Source organism: Podarcis liolepis (genome assembly GCF_965112155.1).
Source record: "Podarcis liolepis genome assembly, chromosome: 2".
In the NCBI taxonomy this organism is placed as follows: Eukaryota; Metazoa; Chordata; class Lepidosauria; order Squamata; family Lacertidae; genus Podarcis; species Podarcis liolepis.
This window is the reverse complement of record NC_139555.1, coordinates 34,144,126-34,167,473: the sequence shown is the minus strand read 5'-3', so window position 1 is coordinate 34,167,473 and position 23,348 is coordinate 34,144,126. Positions and strand designations below refer to the sequence as shown.

At 44.7% G+C, this 23,348-nt stretch overlaps 1 protein-coding gene and 1 long non-coding RNA gene across 3 annotated transcripts in view; both read left to right on the top strand.

Moving 5' to 3' along the window:
- LOC310699447 overlaps window positions 1–13,791 on the top strand; it is a 42,928-nt gene extending 29,137 nt beyond the window's left edge. The window contains exon 5 of the long non-coding RNA XR_014522081.1: window positions 12,143–13,791. This is a non-coding gene — a long non-coding RNA (uncharacterized lncRNA). The remainder of the gene's footprint in view (window positions 1–12,142) is intronic.
- A 366-nt stretch (window positions 13,792–14,157) lies between these two features.
- FADS6 (fatty acid desaturase 6) overlaps window positions 14,158–23,348 on the top strand; it is a 23,178-nt gene continuing 13,987 nt past the window's right edge. The window contains exons 1-4 of one of the 2 annotated variants that reach the window (XM_083487209.1): window positions 14,158–14,706; window positions 16,639–16,824; window positions 17,044–17,142; window positions 21,524–21,649. Coding sequence is in view for 1 of the 2 variants with exons in the window: in XM_083487208.1 (XP_083343334.1) it covers window positions 20,196–20,240 (45 nt within the window). In the remaining variant the exon portion in view is untranslated. Of the gene's footprint in view, window positions 14,707–16,638; window positions 16,825–17,043; window positions 17,143–20,093; window positions 20,241–21,523; window positions 21,650–23,348 lie in introns of those variants that run through there. The other variant, XM_083487208.1, reaches the window with a different exon arrangement.

The window sequence follows — 23,348 nt, the reverse complement described above, 5'->3', positions numbered from 1 at the left end:
CTCAGGGATGGTGGGAGGATATTGTCCCATCAGCAGGGTTAAGGTGAATTTCAGCTACCCACCTGTAGCTGAATTCTGTGGGTGTTAGCCAACTTACTGGCTCCATCGGTGCAAAGATTTAGGCTCGGACAACAGAAATTTCCCCCCTCTCCTCCACTCTTGCATACCCTCTAAATTTTTTCTAGGGTCTCTCCCTAACTCTCTGCAGAGAGTGCAGGGTGCGCGTGTGAAGAGGAAAGTGGGGGAGGGGAGTTCCTGTGTGCAAATGTAAATCCTTGTGTTGACGCAACAAGTTGTTTAGCACCACATTGGAAATAACCCTGTAAAATGACTTTTTTCAGCAGGAACTCAGCAGAACTCAGTTCTGGCACCTCCCAGGTGGGCACAGAGAACAAGGGAGGCATTCATAGTGAGTTCCAGCACCTCTTCTTCTAGAAAAATAGCACTGCCCTGTAAGTGGAATGGAGATTGAGTGAGGGTGCCCTATCTTGTCCTCCACATCAGGCAGTGAAATGCTTTGGGCTGGCCCTGCTAATGGTCAACCTTGGACCACACAGTAAGACTCCTTGTTTCAACAAAAGTGTGACAGAATTGGAAGAAGTAAATTCGGATAACATCAATGATGGCTACTTGATGCATACATTTGTGGCCGAGGTTGAACTGAACTTTGGAGCAGGGCTTTGGGTAGAACTGACATATTGATTTGCCATGTGAGTTGGATAAACTGCAAAAGTTGATAAATTAGTAAATTTTGATTTGGTTGGCAAACAGACTCTCGATGTCTGTCTTCGAGGTCTTAATTTAGCTCCAAACTGTAAGGATTATTACAGGTCCACTGGATTTGTATTTGTGATAATAGTAGGCCCAAACCCAGAATTTCTAGCAGACAGACCACATTATGTTGGATGGGTAAAACAACAAAGTCTATGAATTTAAAGCAAGCAGATTACTTGTAGATGACGCAAATCATGGAAATACCAGGTTACGTCTAGATCAATTTGCAAGTCATATCCGTACACTAATAGATGGAAGAGCTGGTGAAATACAGATGAGGTAAAAGTTTTCAGCTCAGATTTCCTCTTAGGGACTCACCAAGTGCTCTTAGGCAATGTATTCTATACTAGTTTGCACCATCAGCAGAAGTCAGTCACAAAACATTTTCTGGATTGTAGCAGTGCTGTTGGGAGCTGCAGATGATGCACACTGGAGCAAAAAATAATCTTAAATTCACATTTCTGGTTCCCTCACCTCCAAAAGGATATTGTAGAGCTGGGGAAAGTTCAGAAAAGGGCAGGCAAAATGATCAATCTCCTATGAAAGATTGCAGCATTTGGGGCTTTTAAGTTTAGAGAAAAGGTAAATAAGAGGTGACATGCTAGAAGTATATAAAATGATGCATGGCATGAGCACTGGATAGCTCAGTTGGTTTACAGCATGGTGCTGATAACACCAAGGCTGCAGGTTCGATTCCCCATATGGGACACTTGCATATTCCTGCACTGCAGGGGGTTGAACTACATAATCCTCCGGGTTGCTTCCAACTGTGTGGAGATACTGTCTGGGGCGGGGGGGGGGGGTTGAAGTCCAAAAACACCTGGCACACTGGGGAAAAGGGGTCATGGATAAAATGGCATGGGAAGTACCACACGATGGAGAACATTTTCATGCCAGCGTGATGTAGAAGAGACTACATGGCAAAGGTGATGCTCAAGTAAATCATGAAGAACTAGAACTTTGAGGTATTAACCTGAAGTGTCAATCAATAATAATTTCTGCTCCCCCCATACTAGTGGACTGAAATAAAATCTATGCTGTTATGAAACTTTTAGAATTAGTAGAAGATGCAATGTATTAACAAATGATTAGCTGAGAGCAACTGGATACTGTGTATACACTTACAGTAGCATTTTAGAGAAATAATTACTGGCAGAATAGCATGCATGGCTAAGGTAAAAATATTTGAGGCTGTTCCATAAACCAAGAAGATAATAATGTATTGCATCAGAGCAATGGGAGCTTAATTAACACTCAAAAGGATTTTATTCCACAAAGGTGGTGACATTTGGGACCAAGATGGGAGAAAGGACTTGGTATAATTAAGACAAGAATAGATACACAAATTATACTGTGGGCCTCACATAAGTAAAGAGAGGATGTGTGTGACCGAAGAAACTCTGGGAGGATGATACTGGCGTATGTGGGTTATTCATGGATACAGGATGAGGAACAAGTGAAAAAATGAAACTGATTTTGCTTCACAAGCCAAATAGGATTCCACAAAGTCCAAAATGTTTTCTGTATTAATTGCCCACTAATGATGTCAGAGTTAATCTTTCAAATGTCTCCAGCCAGGACTTGCTCCATATGGCATTTCGTTCTCACAGATGGATCATGGTTTCCATTCTGGGTTTTGGGTTGCTGACAATCCTGAGGTGTCAACATGCCTCCTATCTCTGAGCTTGCCATAGAGAAGGAAGGTGACATGTGGAAATAGCAGTGCCATCTCTTCTCTGGTGACCAGTTCATTACAGATATGATAGTTCCTGTGACATTGGCTGACCAAGTACTGGAAAGAATCACTGGTGCAGCTGAGCATGGGTGTGAGAGTTGGAGCAGAAAAATCACCACGAGGGCCAAGGGAAAGGGGTTGGCATGCTAACCTCTCCACCTGTTCTTCTTCCACTTAAAATTGCAACGGCTCCTTCTCGTTTTTAAATAACATTGCAGTAAAGTTGCATGGGAGCTGGACCATAAAGAAGGCTGATTGCTGAAGAATTGATGCCTTTGAATTATGGTGCTGGAGAAGACTCTTGAGAGTCCCATGGACTGCAAGAAGATCAAACCTATCCATTCTTAAGGAAATCAGCCCTGAGTGCTCACTGGAAGGACAGATCCTGAAGCTGAGGCTCCAGTACTTTGGCCACCTCATGAGAAGAGAAGACTCCCTGGAAAAGACCCTGATGTTGGGGAAGATGGAGGGCACAAGGAGAAGGGGACGATGGAGGACAAGATTGTTGGACAGTGTTCTCGAAGCTACCAGCATGAGTCTGACCAAACTGCGGGAGGCAGTGGAAGACAGGAGTGCCTGGCGTGCTCTGGTCCATGGGGTCACGAAGAGTCGGACACAACTAAACAACAACAACAACAACAACAACAACAACAAAAGTTGCCTGCAACTGTTTTTCACAGAGGGCTTTCTTTTGAGTTTAAGAGTAAAATCCCAGTCACAGATCGGCCCAGTTCTGTCCTCTCCTCTGCTTTATATGCAGTGGGAACTGGAAACACACTTTGGAATCGTTGGTTCTCCAAATGATGTTGTTGGACTTTGGTTCCCATCAGCCTCTTCAGGTGTGGCCAATGTTAAGGGATGATAGGCGTTGCATTTTTTAAAAAATGCAGGGCAGTATGTTGGCTACCCCAGTCAAGTGGATTTATATCATGCCTAATGGTGTCAGTTGGGTTCAACATGGCAAGGGCCTGATCACATAACAACCAGCCTGCACATCAAGAACCTCTGCTGAGGCCCTTCACCAGCTGCCCCCTTTATATTGATACATCTCTAATCTCTGAGTGACTCCAGGGGTTCCTGTACTTTCCCACGGTTTGGTTTCCCTGGAACAATGGTCAGTTGAGACTGGTGTCTTTAGGATTCATTCACACTGAAGCATAAGGTGAAGGGGCATAAGTAGATTTTCAGAGGGAGTCCCAAATTTAGATCCATCACAGAGTGTCTCTCTGTCTCCAGCTTCTAATACCAGTCAAACTCACACATGCAACTCTGGCTACTGTTCTTCCACCTAGGATTACGTAGCTTCCAGCCAGGTGAGGGGAGTGAGGAAAATGCCTAACCATTCATTATTTAAAATGCTGATGAGGCCAGCTTAACCGGCCAGCAAAGACCATAGCCTTGGTGAAGTTCCTGGTTTAACAGTATCCTCACAGATACAGGATCGAGGGTTTGGAAGAGAAGCAGGGTGTCATCCAAACCGACCCCTCCAAATGCATAACAATATGTTACAGCAGGTTTCCTCAGCGGTGACTCCCTTTGTTCAGAATGTTGGCTGAGCTGGTGCCAACAAAGCAATCACATTCTTCTTTAATGGTTCCTCTTGGTGCTATAAGAGGTAACATGTGAAATAGATAGCATGAATTATGCAAGAGAAAACTTCCTAACTACATGTTTTCACCCAGCGTAGTATCAATGTATGGCTGTTCTTTCTCTCATGGACATGCTACAGCACATTTTGCATAGGCCCTGAGACTAGGAAAGGGGGTGCGGCATGAAAAGGAAGCAACCTAGCTGTGATACCCAATTATCTTCTCTTGGTTCTTCACTGCCAGCTTCCTGAAACCTCCCTCACACCTCCACACTCTTTCCAGTTACATGCATACTTTTGCTTCCCAAAATATGGCTTAGTGTCGGAGCAGAGAACAATGGCTCCTGGAGAGGCTTGAAGCTAAGAAAAGAGTGCCTATTAGTTGACCAGATGGATTATATCAGTGGTAGTTTTAATTTATCCCTTTGTCTTTTTCTTACAAGAAATAAAAATTGAAATGAAGAAGTACATATCTGCAAACAAACAGCTGAGGCTCCTGAAAGTGGGAGGTGTCAAAGGCCTCTGAGGCACAACTGGGCCAGACAAGGCCCTGAGTTTCTGACGTAACCCTGTAGGAATGGGGTTAAGTGAGAGAATAACTGGGGCAAAACATGTCCCTCCAGTGCAGTCGTGGGAGAACTGGAGGGATTTGCACATATCACTAGGTCAGGTCAAGCCCTGCTTTAATTCAAGTCAGCTGAGTACATAAAGGCATGCTGTGTTGATTCAAACTGGTTCCTCAAATAAAACTTGCCAGGAGCCAGAAAGGATTCAGACAGTGCATGCAATTGCCAACAACTTCTGTGGGAAACGTCACGGTGAAGCTTTGGAGGGAGATGACACCCAGGGATCAACGTCATGCAGTTTAAAAGCTGACACCCACAGTTCTAGGCTGTGCATAGCAAAATCTGCCGCTGAAGAGCAGGGCATGATTTATGCCAATTGCGTCCCCTTGGCTATTCTGTGCAACTTGATGAACGCAAACAGGAATTGTTTTTGGAAGCTCAGTAACTTTACGCAGGGTTCCTCAAGCCCCCAGTGCATGCCCTCTGGCAATTGCCAAATTGTTCCTCTGCTGGGTTGTTTCCTTTAGCCTTAAGGGCACTGCTATATTGTTCGGCATCAGTATATTGTATTAAAGCTGGTGTGGCGCTGTGGGTTAAACCACAGAGCCTAGGACTTGCCGATCAGAAGGTCGGTGGTTCGAATCCCCGCGACGGGGTGAGCTCCCGTTGCTCGGCCCCAGCTCCTGCCAACCTAGCAGTTTGAAAGCACCTCAAAGTGCAAGTAGATAAATAGGTACCACTCCAGCGGGAAGGTAAACGGCGTTTCCGTGCGCTGCTCTGGTTCGCCAGAAGCAGCTTAGTCATGCTGGCCACATGACCCGGAAGCTGTACGTCGGCTCCCTCAGCCAATAAAGCGAGATGAGCGCCGCAACCCCAGAGTCGGTCACGACTGGACCTAATGGTCAGGGGTCCCTTTACCATTACCTTTACCTGTCAGACACTTTGATTTTTGCTAGGAAGGAGCATGTGCTCAGCACATGATGTCTTTAGTTCACAGCATTCAAACCTCCACATTCATATCTAATGCTATATACAAATGGCCTCTCAAAATTCCCCACTACATTTGCTGGGGGGGGGGGACAGGGACATTTTCCGGAATTTCTTTAGGGGGAGGAGAAATTCTCCAATAGTGTCTCAGGGACGAGACCCCTTATGAACAGTGGCATTAGCACAGCCTCTTTTTTCCTGAGACATTCCTCTTCATTGGTAGCCTGGCCACCATTTTGCTTCTTCCACAATTCTCCAGACTTTGCATTGTTCCAGGGCATTTGCAGGAGCGGTGGCAGCTGCTACCACAAAATACCCCTTCAGGGGGAAAAACATGTTATGAGAAATTTTGGTTTGTATACCATATAGGCCTTTGGTCTTGTTTTGCTAGGGATCATTATAGGGTTGCAAGAAATCTTGCTTCTTCCAACAGTGGTGTGCTTCTTCGGTTGACATGAGTTTGGAATCCAAGCTTCTCATCTAACTCAGGCTACAGTCACACTATACATTTAAGGCACTGTGATCCCACTTTAAACTGTCATGGCTTCCCCAAAGAAATCTGGAATCTGTAGATTGTGAAGGGTGCAGAGAGTTGTTAGAAGACCCCTCTTCCCCTCCCAGGGAAACAGTTCCAAGGGTGGTTTAACCACCCATCCCTCTTCACCTTCAACTCTGGGAATTGTGCTCAGTAACATTTTACTGAGGAACCTTTTCTGTTTTAACGCCAGCTGTTTAAAACCAGCCCTGGTATTTTGGCACGTCTGTGATGTTAGCAGCTCTGCGGGTCTGCAATGGAAGGGAGTGCGCAGCTGTGGGGCAGCCACAGAAAATGCCGGGGGAATGTGCTTGGACTTAGTGCACGCATCTACTAGTTAGGGCTGCATTCTTGGGTCGGGAACAAGTTTCATGGGCCGTGCCTGAAAGCTAATAGAGGACCAGTGCAAATATGCTATCACATTCATTCATCTCAGAGCCATTAATTTGTTCCCTAAAGCTGTAGCTCGGCAAGTCTTGGCAACACGGGAAGAGAGCGCTGAGCAATAAAGCAGCACAGCAAGGGAAATCAAGGGAAGGAGGCTGAGCAACACCTACCTCTTCTCCAGTAGTACGTAAGCACATGAGAGGAGCCCTGCTGGATCAGGCCAATGGCTTATCTAGTCCAGCATCCTAGCCAATCAGATGCTTTTGGGAAATCCGTGCAGGCATGCTGACAATTTGCCAAAGCCCCTATAGGTAATCAATTACAACCGCTTCATTTCTTATACTTGTGGCCACAATACTTCATCCACTCTATTAAGATAAGACTGGCCAAGCAAAATGTCTACTGTGGTTAGACCACTGTGTATGAAAACCACATTAAAGGGAACGTGTTACTGAGGGATATCATGGCAGGAGAGTTGTCCGCTGAAGATGGACGGGCGCAAGGAGCAAAGCCGGCCACAGAACCTGAATTATGGCATGCCATGTCGCTGAGTGTGCCAAAGCTATGAGATTTCTTCAAGAGCCCGGACTAGAAGTCTTGCCAGGGCACGGGAACACACCCTGAATGTTGTCATGGGTATGCTTCTGGACAAATAAGGTGCTCTGGTATCTAAGCAAGCCGTGAGTTGCTTTGCATGAAATTATCCACACCTGCATTTCTTGTGGGCCCTAACAGATAGCGTACAGACATTAGATATGAATAAAATTGCTTGAGAGAGAAAAGCCTTTATGGAAACAGATTGTCTTCTCCAAATGTCAAATAATATTTGCTCAGTAGCAACAGACGGCACGAGAGCATACGAAAGATTGTGAAATTATATGGTGATAGTTGTAAGAGGGAGGGAAATGCATTTCCACGAGCTTCCTAAGGATTCCTTAATGCAGGGGTAACCAACCTGTGGCTCTCCAAGGTGTTGGTGGGCTACAGAGCCCCTCATCTCTGAACACAGGCTATGCTGACTGGGCTGATGGAAGTTGTGGTACAAAACACCCTGATGGACACCTGTTCCCCATCACTGCTGTAGGAGCTGGCCTGTCTTTAGAAAAATCTTACTTAGCTTTCTTAGCTGCTCCAAAAAAATGAGGAGGAGCTGAGATTGGGTAAGGAAGTGTTTTCCCGACCAAAGAGCTTGAAGAACCTGCTTTCTGTCTGAATTCCCACCTAGAGGCTTTCTTTGGTATGTTTGTAGTTTATGGCTAACTTCAAAATCATATATTAACAATGGACTGTTTGAGTTTCAGGTTATGACTTAAGTCCAATATTTGCTTTGTTTCCATGTCTTTTCTGTTTCTTATAATATTAATCTGTTTGAACTGTGGAAATGTTCTGTAACATTGTTTCTTGGCATTAGCTAAGTAGCATCTTTGCTGACTTCCTTTTTAATCCGAGCCTTTGTTCTTTCCTCTCATTGTAATAGTTTATTAGTTTCTGTTTCGCAACTATCAACAGTCACCTCTCTAATTCACCCTCCCAAATGTCCCTACCCCACAGTGGTGCTTGGGCAGTGTGATACTAGATCAAAAAAGGCTTGTGCAATTTGTTGTTGTTGTTGTTTAGTTGTTTAGTCGTGTCCGACTCCTTGTGACCCCATGGACCAGAGCATGCCAGGCACTCCTGTCTTCCACTGCCTCCCACACTTTGGTCAAACTCATGCTGGTAGCTTCGAGAACACTGTCCAACCATCTCATTCTCTGTCGTCCCCTTCTCCTTGTGCCCTCCATCTTTCCCAGCATCAGGGTCTTTTCCAGGGAGTCTTCTCTTCTCATGAGGTGGCCAAAGTATTGGAGCCTCAGCTTCACGATCTGTCCTTCCAGTGAGCCCTCAGGGCTGATTTCCTTAAGAATGGATAGGTTTGATCTTCTTGCAGTCCATGGGACTCTCAAGAGTCTCCTCCAGCACCTTAATTCAAAAGCATCCATTCTTCGGCGATCAGCCTTCTTTATGGTCCAGCTCTCACTTCCATACATCACTACTGGGGAAACCATAGCTTTAACTATACGGACCTTTGTTGGCAAGGTGATTGTGCAATTTTAGTTAGGTACATTGGGGGGGGGTCTATCCACTCAAGCGATGTATTGAATACGATGTCACATATTCTACGATGTGATGTGTAGGCTGTGTCGTCTCCTTAAGCAGTGATCATGAATGCATCGCCCCCAGGATTAGCACAAGAATGCTGATATCTATTTTACCGAGAACCAGATGGCGGAAAGAGCTGGATACCAACAGACACAATATATTGTTTTGTTTTTTGCTAAGTGAGCCCTGGTAAGGTACTGCATCTCTTTTTCAGATCATTAACTGTTGCTTATATCTATGCCTATGTCTCCCTCTAGAGGCTTTTTGCTGTTGTAGTCGCTTAGTTGTATCCGACTCTTCGTGACCCCATGGACCAGAGCACGCCAGGCACTCCTGTCTTCCACTGCCTCCCGCACTTTGGTCAAACTCATGCTGGTAGCTTCGAGAACACTGTCCAACCGTCTCGTCCTCTGTCATCCCCTTCTCCTTGTGCTAGTCTCTTGTAAATAGACTTCCCATGTTTACTAGCTATCTCAAGGTTGTTACTATTTTGCTGGAGGGATTAAAATGCATACTGGGAAATGTAGGTTTGCACAATTAATGTGGATTGAAGCGGTCTGGTGCCCTTGCTCAACAAATCAAGTTTTTTTAAAAAATGGATGAGGATGACGGGCAGTATACAAAATTAATAAATCATCATCATCAATTGACAGAAAGTGCATACAAATAAATCAGGATGAATGCTCAGTAAACAAGTCATCTGAAAGCAAATCTTTCCATATACTGTGCTGCTTTCTCACCACTTCAGTTTGCATGTAGCTTTGGGAAGAATGTTTGTGCCTCTGATATCCGTAATAGATCCATACGTGTGTGGCAGTGATTAATTAAAATCACAAAATGACACATAACGCATGCATACCCAGAGGCAGTGGTTCACACGCTGCAGCCCGCAGTGAATAAGCTAGCCAGTAAATTGGTTGTGGCTCATTCTGTTGTTTTATAGTAACATGCATCACATGAAGATGCAGGATGCATGCCTCTTGTAAATTATTGTTCCACAGAGTTCTCCAGGCATCACAGATGGGAAGGGAAGTGGCTCATGCCCTTGTACATTTAGTGTGGTGGCCACAAGGCTGAGCAACCACCCAGGATGTCCCTGGGCTGTAGCTCAGTGTTCAAGCGCCACATGCCTGGCATGCAGAAGGCACCACATTCCACCCCTGGTGGCATCTCCAATTACATGGTGAGATAGGTAATAGGAAGCTCCTCTACTGGACACACTGAACGGCTGCTGCCAGCCAGAGTAGACAGTACTGTGTGAGGTGGGCAGATAGTCTGATCTGGTGTAAGACACATTTTCCAGCCCTCCCATCGTCAATATTTTGTTGAAAAAACTCATTTCGAATCTATCTATCTATCTATCTATCTATCTATCTATCTATCTATCTATCCATCCAACTATCTATCCAACTATCTATCTATCTATCTATCTATCTATCTATCTATCTATCTATCTATCTATCCAACTATCTATCCAACTATCTATCTATCTATCTATCTATCTATCTATCTATCTATCTATCATCTAGCTAGCTAGCTATCATCTATCTATCTATCTATCTATCTATCTATCTATCTATCTATCATCATCATCTATCTATGCTACATCATATATCAGTGTAAAGGTAAAGGGACCCCTGACCGTTCGGTCCAGTCGTGGACGACTCTGGGGTTGTGGCGCTCATCTCGCTTTATCAGTATAGCATCAGCATAAATGGAAAAAACTGGAAGAAAATCAAAACGTAATACATAATTCCATAATCTTATATAACAGCCAAAGCTTCTTGTCTTATGTTTTCAGAAGAGATCTAAGAAAGTAGTGCTAGTTTCAACATAAGGACTTTTTTATTTTCAGAATTTATACCCCACCTTTCAACTAAAGAACTTTCAAAGATGGTAAAACAATCAAATTATAATGTTACAATAACCAGTGGGAAAGCAGAGCTGAAACAGTGCAAGGTGGTAAGACTGTTCACAAAACAGTCAGTTTAGCAGCCCATAAAATAACACAGACTAAAACAATGTTTATTACTTTGGTTGTTTTAGCAAAATTTATATTCTGCGTCAAACTTCTAAGCGTTTTACAATAAAATAAAATTAAAATAAAACATTGAAGTTATCTATGGCAGTCTGCTAACAACAGGGATTTAAAAGTATTTGACAGATAATTAAAATGCATTTTAATTTCAACTATGCTTGCCTAAACAAAAATGGTTTAAGCAGGTGCCAAGAAGAGTACAGCACAGCCTGCCTGATGTCACTAGGCAGGGAGTTCCAATGTGTGTAGGTGCTGCCACACCAAACGGCTGACATCTTACAAGTCCTGAACACGTGTTCGTGCCATGTGTCCTCTTGTCCCAGGACATGTCCTCTATTTCAGGGGTAAAATTTCTGTCGGGGTAGATTTTTTAAATTTGCCAAAATGTCTCTGGCTATACTTTCTGGATGAGACATAGATGTAACTGGTAGTTGAAGACTTGCTTTCCTCTTCTCTTCTCCTCACACCCCCCCCCAGCAATATATCACAGCTTCTATAGTCTACATATAGTAAAAAAGGCAAAGGACCCCTGACAGTTCAGTTCAGTTGCGAACGACTCTGGGGTTGCAGCACTCATCTCGCTTTACTGGCTGAGGGAGCCGACGTTTGTCCGCAGACAGTTTTTCTGGGTCATGTGGCCAGCATGACTAAGCCGCTTCTGGCGAACCAGAGCAGCGCACGGAAATGCCGTTTACCTTCCTGCCAGAGTGGCAACTATTTATCTACTTGCATTTTGACATGCTTTCAAACTGCTGGATTGGCAGGAGTTGGGACCGAGCAACGGGAGTTCACCTCATCGCGGGGATTCGACCTGCCAATCTTCTGATCGGCAAGCCCAAGAGGCTCAGCGCCACCCACGTCCCTACTACACATAGTAGGGGTATTTAAAATGAGAGTGGTCATAGCGTCCTCGTTTTTGCTCTCCAAAATATGGCAACCCTTTCAGGCACCGATAACAGTGCCAGATGGCCAGTTAGTACAGTTTCCACTTTTGTCAGCAACCATGCTGCAGCATCCTGTCCTGATTGCAGTTTCTAGATCAAGTACAAGGGAACAGAGTCGTGCACAGTAAAGCAAGTGGAGCCAGAGCCAATAGCTGGCATAGCCAATAGATTCTAGTTCTGCTTCCATCCTGCTCCCAGTGTGGTGTAGTGGTTAAGAGCAGTGGACTCATAATCTGGTAAACCGGGTTTGCTTCCCCGCTCTTCCACATGCAGCTGCTGGGTGACCTTGGGCCAGTCACACTTCTCTGAAGTCTCTCAGCCCCACTCACCTCACAGAGTGTCTGTTGTGGGGGAGGAAGGGAAAGGAGAATGTTAGCCGCTTTGAGACTCCTTCGGGTAGTGATAAAGCGGGATATCAAATCCAAACTCTTCTTCTTCTTCTTCCCAAGGGGTGACGGTGAAACTGAGGAGGAGAAAGCTGGCAGCCAGGGACACCCACTGGGCTGGTTGCAAGGAAGGAGGCAGACAAGTGGCGGTTGGCTGAGGTTGGTGGATCAGTGCCCCATTTGCCCGAAAGGACTAGCCATGGCTGGTTATAGTCCTGACCATCTGAAGGATTTGGCGTGTTTATTACATTTATATACCACCTCCCCCCCCCCCCCAGGAGCTCAAAGTGGTTCTCCTCCTCCACATTTCAACCTCACAACAACCGTGTGAGGTAGGTTAGGCTGAGAGATGGCTCACTCTGTGCAGGCCTCTCTCAGCTCTGCTGCCTGTCATAGAACTGTAGAGTTGGAAGGGATGGCGAGGATTATCTGGTCTACCCCCTGCAATGTCGGGATCTTTCGCCCAACATGAGGTTCGAACCCACGACCCTGAGATTAAGAGCCTCATGCTCTACCAGCTGAGCTATCCCTCATGCTCAGTCCCATAGTGGCTGGCCCAAGGTCACCCAGTGAGCTTCATGGTTATGTGGGGATTAGAACCCTACTCTCCCAGGTCATAGTCCAACACTCTAACCACTACACCATACTGGCTCACTAAAATAGATGTTGCACAGTCTACTCCTACTGTCCTTCTGATGTCCTTGGTTTCAGCTTCCACAGCCCCAGTGGCCTCGGAGGGAGTGGTGCTTCATGGAGCACGTCTCTCCCTTAAAATGCGGGCTTCCCCATTATTATGGGAAAGTTTGAGAACTTCTGCCTAGTATGATGTGAATCAGCAAAGCAATGGCAGACCGACCTATCTCTCCCCAAATGTCAGTTTGACATATGCCGTAGCACTTGCTCCTTTGCACAGCCCAGCAGATAAAATGATAAAAAACACCCCGGAGAATCATCCTGCCAAGCAGAACGCAACCATTACCTCCATGGATAAAATATCCTCTCAGCACCAAGTAAGAATAATGGCCATATTGGGTCAGAATTTGAACCATTGATCTTTTAGGCATGGATTCTCCAGATAATGAGCAACAAGCTTTATCTTGCCAAAACCAGCGCTTTATATAATGAATTGTTGCATCGCTTCATCAGACTAGAACACATGTTGTCATATTTTGCTGTCGAAAGATTTCCTAGGGCAACATGTATCAGATGAAACAACAAAGAGTTTTGAAGTATCTTAAAGGACTTAACAGATTTATTGTGGCATAGTTAGACTTCAAGGTGCCAGGGGCCTGCTGTCGTTATCACTGCAATCTTTGGAACGTGTTGGATGATATCTATGATTGGTTGCATTGTTGTCTTCTTAAGAACTGTTGGAATTCAATGGGAAAAAGTCATGAACAATGCAAACTGTGCTTTCATTAATCTCTTCCTTTGGTTTTCTGATTCTTGCGAAAACAGTACAATAGGCAGGTGATACATTTGACTGGTTTGTTTATCCAGCTCTGCCAGCAACAAATATGCATTTCTTTTTATAGATAAGACTGAGCTAAGTACCTTGGGTGAAATTCAACTTAGGCCAAGCCAGAGAAAAAGTGGAAGATCTATGAATCGCCTATTATTTTGATTTCCTGAAACCCAGTTATGGTGGCTCTGAATTTTGGCAGAGCTCTTGGGTGAGGGAGATGGGTTTAACCCCAAATCTCTAAATACATTTCCCCAGAAACTGCAATAAAGCATAGGAACAGGCCTCCTTGGGGGCCTAGGATCTCTCCTTAAGAGCTTTGGGTTGTATTCAGCTATGTCATGTGCATTAACTTTAATGGGTTTAGTGTGAGTAGGACTAGCATTGAACGCCACTCCTTAAGATGATGATGATGATGATGATGATAATAATAATAATAATAATAATAATAATAATAATAATAATAATTGTACCCCACCTATCTGACTGGGTTGCCCCAGCCACTCTGGGCGACTTCCAGCAAAATATAAAAATACAATAAAACATGGAACATTAAAAACTTCCCTACTTCTCTCCCCTATCCCTTTTGTGTTTTGATATTTTGAAGGTTTGCTGTAAACCAAAGCTGCAATCCTAGCCCCACTTGCTATGGTGCTCTGCCTGGACCTGTCATGGGTCCAGGAGTCAGCTTCACCTGTTGAACAGCATCCTGAAGGAGGAGAAGGTGGAGTGACTCCACAGGAGAAAGCACTGATGAGAACCAGCTGGCTGTGGCCTTCTTAAACAGAGCTCTCAGCAGCAGTCAGATGCTGGAAACAATGCCTGTAGTTTCTGGCCCAAGCTTGCTGCTACCTGCTCTCCATCAGGATTCCCTGACCTCTGGAGTGTTTGACTTTGTATGTGGATTCTGCTCTCAGGTGAGAGCTCCTTCCAGACTCCTAGCCCCTGCTTGCTCAGCAATGGGACTCAGACAGGGCTACAACAGGACCAAACATTGTTGTGCAAAAGTGCATGGATCCTTTGCAAACCAATCCTCTGCTGTCCCAAGTATTAAACTGCAGGGACCAGACTAGTAACTAGTTAAGCTGGAGAAAGGACGATGCTACTGCTTACCAGTAGGTGGTGCTCTTCACTTGGAGACAACATACAGCCAGGTCTGACTTGGGTAGGTCTTTACTGTTTACTGAAATATCAAACCAAGGACCAAAGTGCCGCAGGGGTATTAAAAATTCTATGTGCCTCTAAAAATAAGGGTTCATAACTTTTGTGTTTGCCAGTTTCCTGCTTGTGTGCTTCTATTTGCAGTGTTGTGTGTGTGTAAAAATGAGTGTATAAGAAGATACATAGATGTTCATGAGACAAGGACCTGGAGAATATTGCTGATCCATCATTTCTGAATCTTTAACAGAAAATTCTGCTGTCAGTTCCAAAAAGTGCTGCAATTGTATTTAATATCTTTAAAACAGTGTGAATGTGGGTGGTTCAGGTATTCATGGGGGTAAATGGTGATAAGATGCAAAAATTTAAATACATGGAAAATAACCTGTGACTCTCCACCTGTGATTTTTTTCCCCTGGTGGTACTCAACGGTATGCAGTACCTAGGGTTGCCATACACCTGGAATTTCCAGGACATAGCTGGAATATTGCAGCCGCAAGCAGTGTCCAGGTGAAAATCTGCTAAATGTCCTCTTTGCTGGTTTTCCTCAGAAATATCTCAACAACTTTGGCCAAAACTAAAAGCTCAACAACTTTGCCAACAACTTTTCTGTCTGGATTTTCACTTTTTGAAATGTGCCACTTAAAAAACCCACATTTATATATGACAATCCACAGATCTGCATTCAAAGTTCAGCCAGTGGAGGGAGGGAGGGATAGCAATGACTTTGAACTGAGATCATCTCGTTTTCCCCTGCCAAAATCCTGTGCCAAGCGGTAGGGAAACCAGATTTTGGCGTTGACTTAGTAAACACCAGGACAGGGAGGGAGCAATGCCAATCAAACTCACCCATGGGACTTTGGCGCCCCTTTAGGTTTCACAATTCTGAACAGTGGCGAACTCAGCAGAGGCAGACCCCCCAGCCCCAAACTTCACACTAAGTCTCCCTTTCTTCCATCATTACTTTCCTTCCCAATATAATGGTCAATTCTGCCCAACCACATCTATTTGAAGTAGGAATAGAAGGAGGAAGTATGTTTAGGTAAAGTTTTTGCAGTTAATATAATCTATTCACATTTCCTTTTTCCCTGATTGCTGAATGCAGTCTCTTTCTCCTGACAACTCAGTGGCACCCATTGAGTCGTTTTCTATTAACTTTTATCAAATGTTTGGCTACATCTAATATTAAGGAAAGGCTATAGCTCAGTAGCAGAGCATGTGATCTGAATGCAAAAGGTCCCGATCCTCAGCATCTCCAGATAAGGCTGAAACCTTGGAGAGCTGTTGCTGGTCAGTGTAGACAATATTGACTTAGATGGACTGGGTATGAATTAGTATAGATGTCATCCAATTATCCTCTGATCTTATGCTGGTTTGTCACATGGCCAGGGCTAATTGAATATGCAAGAGCAACCACTCCCTCTTTGGCTAAATTTGACCTTCAAGTGATGAGACACACTATCAGGGTGAATTCCTGTTTTTCTTAGGGCTGTTTTCAGTCTATTACTTGCCTGTGGTTTGCACTGTCACTCCTGGAGCACCTAATATTCTACAGTGGCTGTTCACCACAGATCATTAACTGCTGCATGTAGTTATTATTACCATCTCTCATACATGGGAAAATGTCGCGGCAGTTAAATCCTCTCTTGATGGGGGGTTGTTGCAATTTATACAAACCGCTGTTCTGAGGAAAACACTCAGAGGAAATGCCCGCGATGAGCTGTTGCTTAGCATTTATTATTTACCTCATAATGCATGGGTAGGCAAACTAAGGCCCGGAGGACGGAGCCAGCCCAATAGCCTTCTAAATCCAGCCTGCAGACAGTCTGGGAATCAGTGTGTTTTTACACGAGTAGAATGTGTCCTTTTATTTAAAATGCATCTCTGGGTTATTTGTGGAGCATAGGAATTCGTTCATTTCCCCCCCTCCAAAATATAGTCTGGCCCCCCACAAGGTCTGAGGGACAGTGGACCGGCCCCCTGCTGAAAGTTTGCTGACCCCTGTATTATGTGACCTGGAGCAAAGCAGCTGCAAAGAGTTATCATCATTATAATCGGGTGGTGCCCAATGACACCATTATCAGCTTGTTGAGTAGGACTGAAACCAGAGTTGGATTGCCGGAAGGTACCGTATGTTTGTGTTGTAGGTTTGTGGGGTGTATATAATATCAGGGCTTTTTTTCACCCAGAACTCGCTGTAACTCAGTTCCAGCACCTCTCAAGTGGGTGCCATTGCCATTTTAAGAGAACAAGGGAGGTCCTCATGGTGAGTTCCAGCATCTCTTTTTCTAGAAAAATAGCACTGTATAATAAATGAATCAATTAAAAAATTTTGTGCCCTCAGATGATCATAAGAACACAAGAACACATCAAAGTCCAGGATACATGTGCCACAATGACCAACCAGTGACCTTCAAGAAGCCCACATGCTGCAGGACCTGAGGTCAGTAGTATGCTTCCTCACATCCTAGTGCCACATCATAGACCTATGACTCGCACCTAATTTAGAGGTAATATTTTTAAGGATTGTTATGTTATGTTTTGTTTGCGGGTGTAGGAATTATTTATGTTGTCTGTATACATCAAGAGGACATATTGGGTGAATTGGTAAGATTCTGTTCTGACTTCAGAAAATAACTACGTAATTTTTAAAAAGTGAATAGATGCACATAGTTACTTCAGTTGCTTGGGGCACGTGCCTCTTTGCATGCCTGAAACCTTGCCTGTGTTCTGAGGGAAAGCGCTAGTGAAGTCCTAGTTCTGTTCTGCCAGAGGAAAGGCAGGTGTCAATCAAGTAGAGCTGGCTAAGAAATCGGCACATTTTAGCAAAACGCACAGGAGCACAGTGTGTAACGTTAGTCTAGGTAGGAGAGTACCCTTGTAAGATACCCAGGAACATTATTAGAAACTGCTATATAATCTAGGCATCAAATGGCTCCTTAAACCGGGGTTACAGTTGCCAAAAGGGAATGCCTAGTTGCCATTTTGGGGCCAGAAAGCTCAAAAGTTGTATTTTCCAATATGACTTCTTGGTTCCTGAAATTCATTCTGATTGTGCAGATAAAAGATAACGGATAGAGTTCTACAGAATGTGTTGATAGTGTGTGAAAACAGTCAAGATTGAAGGTTCCCCCAGGGATGCACTTCCAGATGGTGGAGATTTCAGGCACCATTGTGGCACCCAGGCACCTTCACTTGGTTGCAGGTGGCCTGTAGTCAGGTGCAAAATGAGTACCTCTTACCTGCTGATTTGTACTGCTTCTACTCCTATCACCATCATGGGTAAACCAGCTTTAACACAATACGACTGATTGTGGGTCTTAATGGGAACCTAGTATGCCACTTGCCCTGTCTGTTCCCAGTTCTCCTATGCTGTGTGTAGAACCCAGAAGTGCTGCCTGCTCCTAGGGATTCTGGGTAATTCTTTCTTTTGCCGGAGGGAGAGCTTAAGTGAGCAAATGGTTGCATGTCTCTAACAGGGTAATCCTTCCTGCTGCACCGCGCTGAGAGTGTGTGGGTGAGCTCATATTCTCTTTCTCTGGGGGGAGGGGCATCACAAGGCCTGGTTTTATCTTCACCGTGCCACACAGAAACCTTGAGGTCAGTGGTAGAACACATGCTTTACCAGGGTCAGTCCCTGACATCTCTGGATACAGAGGTACTGTTTAAAAGGAACTGCCTCTTATAGTTGCCTCATTTCTGCATGAGGATGAATTAACACAGAAAATATATCAGGTTGGACTTCTGTAATTAGATTCTCAATGGATTGAGACTGTTTAAACATGCAGTCTCTCTGGACTGCAGCAGAAGACTGGCTTCCTCTCGGCTAGTATGTTGAAATATGTGTGTTCTGTCACTAGGGGGTGCCAAAATGCCATTTGCCTGCTAACTGCATTTGTTGTCCCATCAGATGAGTAAGCATGAAAACCAGTGCTTTTTTTCTGGGGGGATGCAGGGGTACGCATACCCCTAAACATTTTGTGAATCTAAGTTTGGCCTCATTGAGGGGCAGTATTTCAATATGAGTAGGAAAATGAGAGTACTCCTAAACTTTTTTTTAGGGAAAAACCACTGATGAAAACTATTATTATTATTATTATTATTATTATTATTATTATTATTATACTGTTGAATTAAGTATAGGGCAGGATTTGACAAATTGTTGCCTATAGCAGAAGCCCACACAAGGCCTCCTGCTAGAGCAATGGGACTTCCCACCCCACTCATCCTCCTGCAATGCCCACTGACTGAGCAGAGGGAGGTCAGGACGTGTTTGTGTGTCTGTGAGAGTGTTTCAGAATAGATGCTTTCCTTGCCTGGGCTGCACAAGCGAAGGGTCGAGAACTGGGACAATCCTGAGCAGATACTCAGTACAGTGGTACCTCGGGTTACATACGCTTCAGGTTACAGACGCTTCAGGTTACAGACTCCGCTAACCCAGAAATAGTACCTCGGGTTATGAACTTGGCTTCAGGATGAGAACAGAAATCATGCTCCGGCGGTGTGGTGGCAGCAGGAGGCCCCATTAGCTAAAGTGGTGCTTCAGGTTAAGAACAGTTTCATGTTAAGAACAGACCTCCGGAACGAATTAAGTACAAATTAAGTACTTAACCTGAGGTATCACTGTACTGGACTTGGTGCTGTGGTCTGAGACGGTGGTTGCCCTTCCATGTGCACACTTGGCAGTGCTGGTTCCTAAGGGATAACGTTGAACTCCTTGGCACTTCCAGAGTCAGTTCCATTTGTGGCTGAAGTAGATATCCTCTCTGCTCTGCTTCTCCTCACCAACCCCATTCACTGCCTTCTCAAGTGCAGAAGTAGCCAAAGATGAGGAGTAAGAAGCAGTGGCAATATTACCACGGCAAGGACAGTGTTCCCCCACTCCACCGCTTCATCCTGCGGCTTCCTCCTTTGGGCAGTCCCAGTGTGCCCCCCATGAAGCTCAGAGCCCCAGGCTCTGTGGAGCTTTGTCAGGATGGAAATGAAGCAAGGCTGGCTGGGCCTATAGGAAGAGGTGTGATACAACTCCCGGATACAGAGGCAGGCAGTGTGTTGGCAAAGCAGCACCCTCTCCTGACTGCGTGTGTAATTAAGGTTTAAAATCCTCATTAAACATTAGGGTTGCATGGATAGAGTTGAGTTGGGGCCCAGATCTGGGTTGGCTCAAAACTGGTTCAGATCTGATCCCAAGTGCTTGATCTGGCCCCAGATCAGATCAGAGTAATGATGATGTGCAGTCCTAATTTATACCACGGAAGAGCCAATGGAATATAAGAGGAGAAGCCTGTATATATAGCAGCTAATAATTTGAATTCCCCGTCATTAGAAAAGAACCGGTTCAGACAGGTTTCCCCAGAAATCCTGCAACGTGCTAGCATTGCATTCCATTTGAGCAATGGCCTGCAGTTGTTTGGATGGGTATCACATGGTTATGCAACAAATTCCCAGAGATGATTAATTCCTCAGTGGGTGGGTGTCACCTGACATGCAGAACTTATGCTGTGGGTTACAACATGTTGCATGTTTCTGAGACCAAACCAGGTAAGATGTTAACTTTGCATTTAATTTACAGGTTTTTAAAAATGAAAATAACATCAGCTGGAGGTGTGTGTGTGTGTGTGTGTGTGTGTGTGTGTGTGTGTGTCTGTCTGTCTGTCTGTCTGTCTGTCTTTCTCTGATAATTATTTGCATGCCAGTAGGTGTGGAAAGGGTGGTGGTTAAGCCTTCCTTTCCCTTCTGCATTAACTGAAGAAAATTCCTGCTTAGAAGCTGCTATTTTCTTTGAGAGGGAAATTCCTGGCAGAATACAGGGAGGTGGCCTGGTTATGGCGGTGCCATGTGGAACTCTGGGTCCAGTTGGGATACATCAACCGACCAGAATCCCTATGTTAAAACCAGCCCTACCCTATCGTACCCCTAACTCAGAGGTGCTGCCGCCCTTATTGTTAAGAGCATGGGTAGGCAAACTAAGGCCCGGGGGCTGGATCTGGCCCAATCGCCTTCTAAATCCAGCCCGCGGATGGTCTGGGAATCAGCGTGTTTTTACACGAGTAGAATGTGTGCTTTTATTTAAAATGCATCTCTGGGTTATTTGTGGGGCATAGGAATTCGTTCATTATTATTATGATTTTCAAAATATAGTCTGGCCCCCCACAAGGTGTGAGGGACAGTGGACCAGCCCCCTGCTGAAAAAGTTTACTGGCCCCTGGTTAAGAAGATGACAGTATTCACCCCCCACCCACCAAGCAAACTTGGAGCTCCACTGTTTGCAGCCAATGCCCAGCTGAACCACATCAGCTACAGTGGGGTGCCCCAGGGCCCTGGCATTTTGCTGATTATGCTGGGTGCTGGCCCTGTATATGAAACACACACACACACACACACACACACACACACAGGGAGGGAGGGAGGGAGATTCTTTTCCTTAAAAGTGAAAGGAAGTTGTGTTTTTTTTAACACCACATCTTCATTAGAATTTGGGAGGGCGAACTGATGGTGGATAACTGGGTTGGGTTAACGCTTCACTGCATGAGGGGCTGGTCCCTGCTGCATTGAAAGTGGTGAAGGCACTTCTAAGTAAACTGGCTGTGGGCCCTTTGGACTGGAATAACTATTGAGAAGTTGTGCATACCCTTTTTGTGGTGAAAGTGGTGGAGGGCTGTGGTGGGGCTGCAGCCGGTGTTCTTGGAGGACACAGATTATTTAGAACCACTCCAATCTGAGTTCAGGCCTGGCCACGGAACTGAGCCAGCCTTGGTCTCCCTGATGCACAGAGTGGGACACGGGGATTGCCACTTTTCTTTTGATTCTTGATCTCTTATCAGCTTTTGATACCATTGATCATGGTACTCTCCTGGATCTCCTCTGGGGAATGGAAATTTGGGGCACTGTATTATACCATGTTTCCAATCCTACTTTCACAACCAAGTCCAGAGAGGAGCTTTGGGGGAGTGCCTTTTTGTTCCCTGGTGGCTACATTATGGGGTGCCGCAGGGGGATATCTTATTTCTAGTACTATTTAATATCTACCTGTAACATTGCCTTGCCCCATATGTGCCCACTCGACCACTTCAATCAGCAGAATTGACACTGCTACAGATGCCACATCTGTAAGAACTTGATTGTTGAGTGTGGCAGCACTTACACTGCGGAACTCCCTGCCTATTGAAATCATGCAGGCACTTGCTAAAAAACATTGTTTCGACAAGCCTACCCAGATGCTTAGAAAGTTGAAGTGATTTTAACCTGTTTTAATATTTTAATTTTTGTGTGTTTAAAAGTAGGGTTTTGATTTTATTGATTTATCTTTTTCTTAACCACTTTGATTGCAAAAGAAAAATAAAATAAAAACATCAATCAATCAATAAAATAACATTACTTCTGGGAATTCTGCCTGGAAGCTGACAGATTACACATTATCAGGCATTTGACACTGAGACTGGCCCTACCATTGGGCAAAGTGAGGCAACTGGCTCATGCAGCACATACTGGGTGGCAGCAGTAGCAGCAGCTCCCCTGGCTTCGTCTCCTGAGTTCCCAAGCCATTCCCTGACTTCTAGAAGTCACGTGTGTGTGTCACATACCTCTCCTGGAACTCCTATTGCCAGGGCAGAGGTAAGATTGCACTGCCAGTCCAGTCAGTTTAGGTAGGTGGAATGGGGAGGAGGCGCCATCTTGTCTTCTGCCTCAGGCAGCAAAATGTATTGAGCCGGTCCTGTTTGGCAGCTTTTGTCCTTTCGCTTGACCTGAAACACACACAAACAATCTTCATAGCATCTGAGCATGCAATATTCTAATACACCAAACTAGCCTTCCCATTTCTCCCTACTGCCCCCTCAAATAGTTTTAATAGTCTCAGTACATGCCCGTCCTACATACACCCTGCTCAGCTTATCTTGGGAAACTGAAACAATATCTGCCGGCCTAAATACACGGCTTGTGTTTCTCTTTGCCGCCTTTGCTGTTTCCACTGCCTACATCTGTCTTCTTTTTTACTCTGACCCCCTTCCTTTCTCTCCCACTCCCACCCAAATCTTTTCGCCTCCAACTCATCTTGTCTTCCTTTCCTCTCCCTGTGGCCTATGTGGTATAGCCTGCAATTTGAGTTTCCAGCTGTTTAACTGGCTCTCCTCCTATGCCTTTAACAGCAGTCCGTCAGGCAGACATTTAACAGGTGAAGCTGTTCTCCTCACTTTCTACTATTAGTACCATACCCTCCAACATTTCTCTGATGAAAATAGGGACGTCCTTTTCAAGAACAACAACAACAACAAATAATTAATTTTATTCTTTATACCCCACCCATCTGACTGGTTTGCCACTCAGGGTGACTTCCGACATATATAAGAAACATAGCAAGGCATTATACATTTTTTTAAAAAACTTCCCTAATATAGGGCTGCCTTCAGATGGCTCAGGGGTCAGATAACTCCATACCCTCCAACAATTCTCCGATGAAAATATGGACATCCTAAAGAAAAGCAGGACATTATGGAATTAAATAAAAAACCGGAATGACTTCTATAAAATATGGAAAATAGGGACACTTGGAGGGTCTGTATTATTATTATTATTATTATTATTATTATTATTATTATTATTATTATTTGTATACTGCCCTATACCTGCAAGTCTCAGGGCGGTTCACAA